Below are 6090 nucleotides of genomic sequence, written 5' to 3' on the forward strand. Positions count from 1 at the left end.
GTACCTAATGGAGTAGCTAGAGCGAATATAGAGCACATATTCATCACATTAATAGATTTGGACAGTTATTTCTTCTGAAACAGTTAACCATTACCTGCAATGTTTCCCAGTGCCCACACTGCTTGTTCGCTGATGTGGGGATGTGGCGAGGCCAGGAGACTAATGAAAGCAGGAATAGCGCCACCATCAACAACTGCCTTGGTCTGATCTGATGTTCCAGAAGCTATGTTGGTGAGAGCCCAAGCAGCTTCAAACTGAATTGGGCTGCAGTCAAAGTTACCAAGGAAAGTGACAAACTTGGGGATGAGCCCAGACTGAATGATTCTGTCAATGGGAGGATGCTTTTCTCTAGAAAGCAGCTTCCTGTGGGGGGGAATAGATAGATGAGGTTGTTAATAAAACTAAATAGTGAAGAAATCATTGATCTAAAAACCTACTTCTTCCAATAAGGTAACAAGTCAATTACAGACGCAAACACGAGGAAATCTGCAGATGCTAGAATTTCAAGGAACACACATAAAAGTTGCTGGTGAATGCAGCAGGCCAGGCAGCATCTCTAGGAAGAGGTACAGTCGACGTTTCAGGCTGAGACGTTTGCATTCACCAGCAACTTTTATGTGTTGCAAGTCAATTACAGATATAGTAGAAATTTTTTATATTAAGAAAAGACCTACAAAAAGGGTAACCTTAGCCTATTCATCACAGGAAAATCCCTCCTCACCACTGCCACAAGAAAGCTGCATCCATCATAAAGGACCCCCACCATCGAGGCTATGCTCTTCTCACTACTATCATCAGGAAGGGGCCTTCAGTTCCACAGCACTAAGTTCATGAGTAGTTATTATCATCAGCCTCCTGAACCAGAGTGGATAACTTCACTCACCAACCAATGGACTCACTTTCAAGGACTCTACAACTCATGTTCTCAGTATTTACTTTTTATTTGCAGTTTTGTTGTTGTTTGTTTTAAAATATAGATTCTACACTTGATCTTAGCCAAAAGGCCGAGAAGTGATTTACTATTTGCCCAGTTTATCTTCTGCACAATGTTCTTCGCATGTCTGAAGTTTTAAAATTGATTCCACTGCATTTCTGTTCTGTCAGTGCTTGCAAGAAAATGAGTCTCAAGGTAGTATGTTCACAACATGCTTTAATAAAGTTACTTTGAACTTTGAGAATTGAAGCTATACTAAAGAGGATTGGGAAGATTCTAAAATTCAACAGAAGGAAACTGAAAAGGTAATAAAGAGGAAAAGATCCCATTGAAGAGGATACAAAATATTTCTTCAAATGCATGAATGTAGAAGAGATGAGAGCTGATATTTGACTGCTGGAGAGGTAGTAATAAGGGACAAGGAAATGGCAGATGAACTGAAGTATTTTGCACCAGTCTTCACTGTGGAAGACACTAGCAGTACGCCAGTACGAAGTTAGAAAGTGCCAGGGGCATAAGTGTGGAAATTGCCATTATAAGGGAGAAGGTGCTTGGGAAACTAATGCCTGAAGGACCTGGACCAAATGGTCTACACCCCAGGTTCTGAAAGAGGTGGCTGAAGAGATTGCAGAGGCATTAGTGAAAATCTTTCAATAAAGAATAGATTCTACCATGGTTCTTTCTGGAGGACTGGAAAATTGCATGTGTCACTCCACTCTTCAAGGAATAGAGGCAGAAGAAAGGAAATTATAGGCCAATTAGTCTGCCCTCAGTGAATGGGAAGATGTTGGAGTTAATCATCAAGGATGTGGTTTCTGGGTACTTGGAGGCACATGACATAATAGGCCAAAGTTTTGCCTGACAAATCTGCTGGAATTTTTTGAAGAAATAACAAGCAGGAGAACAGTGGATGTTATGTACTTGGATTTTCAGAAGGCCTTTGACAAAGTAGCTGGCCAATGGTGGAGTGGCATCAGCACTGGACTTCGAGGGGAGTGGTCGCGGGTTCGAATCCAGCCAGCTCCTTGCACGCTTTCCATTCGTGCTGGGTTGAGCGCCAAGCTAGCAACTCGCCCTCAAAAAACAAAACGCTAAAGAACCGACGAGGTTGTCTATCACCAGATATTATTCTCCACATTTGACAAAGTGCCACTCATGAGGATGCTTAACAAGAGCCCATGGTCTTACACGAAAGATTCTAGCATGGATAAAGTATGGATAAGGCAAAGAATGGGAACAAAGGGAGCTTTTTCTGGTTGGCTGCAGGTGACTAGGGATGTTCCACATGGGTCTGTATTGGGTCACTTTTTGTAATGTCAAAAGACTTGGATGACTGAATTGGTGCCTTTGTGACCAAGTTTGCAGTCGATACAAATGTAGGTGGAGGGGCAGGTAGTTTTGTCATAGTAAGAGGCTACAGAAGGACTTGGATTAGGACAATGGGCAAAGAAGAAGCAGATGGAATTCAGCATTGGGAAGTGTATGGTCATGCACTTCGGTAGAAGAAATAAAAGCATGGACTTTTCTAAATGGAGAGAAAACTCAAATCTGAGGTGCGAAGAGACTCAGGAGTCCTCGTGCAAGATTTCCTAGAGGTTAAACTTTAGAGGACTAGAATACAAGGGCAAGATGTAATGTTGAGGCTTACACAAGGCTCTGGTGAGGCCTCAACTGGGAGTATTGTGAGCAGTTTTGGGCCCCTTATCTAAGAGGATGTGCTGACATTAGCGAGGGTTCAAACAAGGTTCATGAAAGTGATTACGGAATTGGAAGGCTTATCAAGTGATGAGCATTTGATGGCTCTGGGCCTCTACTCACTAGAATTCAGCAGAATGAGGGGGACCTCATTAAAACCTATCAAAGTTTAAAAGACCTCAACATAGTGGATGTGGAGAGGATGTTTCCTATGGTGGGGCAGTCGAAGACCAGAGCAGACAGCCTTAGAATACAGAGGCATCTATTCAGAACAGATGATGAATTTCTTTAGAGTGGCAAATCTGCAGAATTTGTTGCCACAGGTGCTTGAATGTCAAGTCACTGGGTATTTTAAGACAGTTTGATAGATTTTGATTTGTCATGGCATGAAAGGATATGGAGAGAAGGCAGGAGATTGGGGCCAAGGAGGAAAATTAGCCACAATCAAATGTCAGAGCAGACACATTGGGTCAAATTCTGCTCTTACATCCGACTGTTTCCAGTTTACTTTTCTTTTTGTATTTTCAGTTTGTCACCTTCTGCACATTTGTTTGCCCATCTTATTATGTGCAGTTTTTCCACTGGTTGTTTCTTTGTAGTTACTGTGAATGCCCACAAGAAAATGAACCTTAGGGTAGTCCATGGCGACAAAATGTACTTTGATTATCCAGAGTAATACAAAATCCTGGAGGAACTCAGCAGGTCATGCTGCAGCTATGGAGGGGAATGAATAGTTGATGTTTCAGCCCAAAAACACTTCATCAGAACTGGCCAAAGTCCTGATTAAGGGTCACAAGCTGAAATATCATCTGCTTATTCATCTGCATAGATACCATCTGATCTGATGAACTCCTCCAGTATTATGTGTTACTCAACATTATATACAATTCAACATTTTCATATGTAGTTTGACCTTTCCAAATCCTTCTTATTAACTTAAGATATATGAATAGAGGAGCAGAGTTGATGACATTACTGAACGTGTTCGATTTAAGATACTGGTCTAGCTTTGTTTTGTTCCTTTTTTGGGGGGTTAATATTTAGTTTCTTTTTTTTGGTTTTTTGGGGGGGGGTTTCTTTGTATTTTTTTCTTTTTTTCCCTCTATGATTAATTATATCAAGAGTTTAGAAGTCTATTATACCTGTATTATTTGAAATCTTTTTTGTACATGCTTATCAACAATAAGATTATTCCAATCTCTCTGTATCAATATTGTTATTCTGTTTATAATTTTGGAAAATTAAAAAGATTTAAGAAGAAAGAACATTATATACAGTCAGCATGACTTTTGAGGGGTGGTTTTAAGTATGAGACAGTATTGAGATGACAATGATTGATCCGGAGAGGGCAGGGTAGTGGATGTTATCTACACGTTTGACAAGATCCCTTATTGCATACCATTCCAGAAGATCAAGTCATTGGATCCAGCTTGCCAGCTTTATCAAAAACTAGTTTGGTCATTCTAGACATATGGAGGCACATTTTCTTCAAACGGAGGTCTATAACCAGTGGTCCGACAGGATTTGGACTAGTTGGAAACTGGGCAGAAAACTAGCAGGTGGGGTTTATTTAATGCAGACAACTATGTGCATTGTCTTTTGGGATACTAAAGTATAAACAGCAGAACCTTACCAGCCACCTTTAAAGATTTATTATTTGACTACAGAGCAAATAGAACAGCATACTCTTTAAATACTGCTCCCTCCTGCTCAATGCCCCTGGTATTCTCCAAATAGTCTAATTGATTCCAATTCTAAAGAGTCAGCTTACTCAAGGTCATGCCTGTGTCATTCTTTAAAGAAATTTGATAAAAATCAATTTCCAGCCCTAGGTTTCAAACTCAAATTCACAAGATCTCCAAGCTGATACAAACCAGTAGTCTTACCTAGCAGCTTGAGTTGCTTGAAGTCGAGTTTCCAAATAATTGGACTGAACACCTTGGATAATTTCTTCCAAATTCATATGCATCTAATAGGACGTTAAAAATGTTAATTGACAACAGCCCAAAAAAAAAAGCAAAGACTGAGAAATAAGCTGCCAATTAAGTGTGTAATACCTGGACAGAGTTCTTCTCCTGAAGGGGCGATAACGCTTCATCGGGAAAACTGTTCACGTTCCTTCTTTTGAACAACTGATCGTCTTTTTTGGCTTTTCGCAGTTCAACGTTGGTTTCAATTCTCCTGCGTCTCAATTCCTTCAGCAGAGAAAAAGAGGCCATTTACAGACATGGAAATAACTCTCCCTATAAAACTTACATTTTCCTCCCCTGCCACGCCTTCCATTTTGTTTCCGTTCTTTTTCTATAGCTTTAAATGCAACTTCTGTTCGCACAGGAACAGCGGATTTCCACCAGCACGTTTAGTTTGGTTCTGCAGAACTTACATTGGCGTCTTTCCCCTTGTTCTTAAACTTGGTCAAACGGGGTGAGGCGTTCTCGTTCGCTGTGGTCGACATCTTCAAACTAGAAACTCGTTCAAATCAAACTGCAATGCAACAGAACAAAACAAGAAATTGACACGATGGTCAGCGTCAGCTAAATATTCTGCGAATTCAATTTCAAAGTACATAGTTAGCAACTAAAGAGTTAAATCTATAACACGTGAAGGAAACGTGCCCGTCATTTTGAGTTCGTGAATTTAAAAATGGATACCACAGTTGATAAATCGGTAAAGACAATTACAGGGTTAAACAACACCAAGTGGGACACAATTTGTGATACTTGCTCGTACAAGTTACGAAAGGGCAAAAAGTTTTATGGACACGCCACGCTTCAATGGGAACCGGCTTGGGCCCCTTTAAGGATTGCAACTATTATCTAGCTATGAATACCATTCGAGATAACTAATTAGGATAATTTTACGCACCAGTTCTGTAGAGAGGTTAAATGTGCTCGCACAACCAGCTCCGACGTTGACCCACTACACCGAGGGATCCACACACCACAGCTCCAACAGAACTGGCGAGACCGTGGCGCCCCGGCTATTTAAATTCCTCAAGTTGTGCCGCTCCGATTGGCTCGTTCGATTCAAAGCAATTTCTTGATTGGTTGGTTTGAAAGAAGCCGGGGATGCAAAGGGAGAAGGATTTCCGTGGCAACCGCGCAGCCAATCAGGTGGAGATTGTTAAAACTCCACTCCAAGGAGAGCGCCGACCGCGGTATCTGCCCTTGTTCTGGTGTAGACTGAATACTTGATTTCCTCATCTTCTTCCCTTTGCAACTAATTTTTAACTTTCAACCACGTTATCCCAAATACTGCTGAGTTATTCACTGTCTCTCAGAGTCCAGAGGAAGTCAACTTTGGAAGAATTAGAATGGTACTTGAGGGAAAATAAGTTTGCTGGTGGTAAAATTTAGATGGACGAGTTGCTCTTTATGATCTCCTTCTGTGCCAGAACGGTCTGTAGTTATTGGGAATGAAATGTGAAATTGCTGGAAAATCTCAGCCTGGGCTGATTACCA

The 6090-nt window shown here is 41.0% G+C and overlaps 1 protein-coding gene and 1 pseudogene across 1 annotated transcript; both read right to left on the minus strand.

Annotated features, from left to right (window-relative positions):
- Positions 1-83: 83 nt before the first annotated feature.
- On the minus strand, positions 84-5601 carry LOC134336552 (importin subunit alpha-1-like). The gene is made up of 5 exons (XM_063030824.1): positions 5495-5601; positions 5013-5113; positions 4687-4824; positions 4516-4598; positions 84-363 (listed from the first exon to the last, which is right to left on the minus strand). Exons 2-5 carry the CDS (start codon positions 5082-5084, stop codon positions 84-86), a joined length of 573 nt encoding a protein of 190 aa, XP_062886894.1. The 5' UTR covers positions 5085-5113; positions 5495-5601.
- On the minus strand, positions 950-1016 carry LOC134336627 (U2 spliceosomal RNA; annotated as a pseudogene).
- Positions 5602-6090: the final 489 nt, after the last annotated feature.

This window comes from Mobula hypostoma, chromosome 22 (assembly GCF_963921235.1).
Source record: "Mobula hypostoma chromosome 22, sMobHyp1.1, whole genome shotgun sequence".
In the NCBI taxonomy this organism is placed as follows: domain Eukaryota; kingdom Metazoa; phylum Chordata; class Chondrichthyes; order Myliobatiformes; family Myliobatidae; genus Mobula; species Mobula hypostoma.

What these genes read in the sequence shown, in the direction of transcription:
- LOC134336552 (XM_063030824.1), bottom strand. Translation starts at nt 5,084, where the DNA reads ATGTCGACCACAGCGAACGAGAACGCCTCACCCCGTTTGACCAAGTTT. An exon ending in ACAAGGGGAAAGACGCCAAT is followed by an intron (nt 4,825 to 5,012) that starts GTAAGTTCTGCA and finishes TCTCTGCTGAAG; the next exon opens with GAATTGAGACGCAGGAGAAT. An exon ending in CAAGCAACTCAAGCTGCTAG is followed by an intron (nt 364 to 4,515) that starts GTAAGACTACTG and finishes TCCCCCCCACAG; the next exon opens with GAAGCTGCTTTCTAGAGAAA.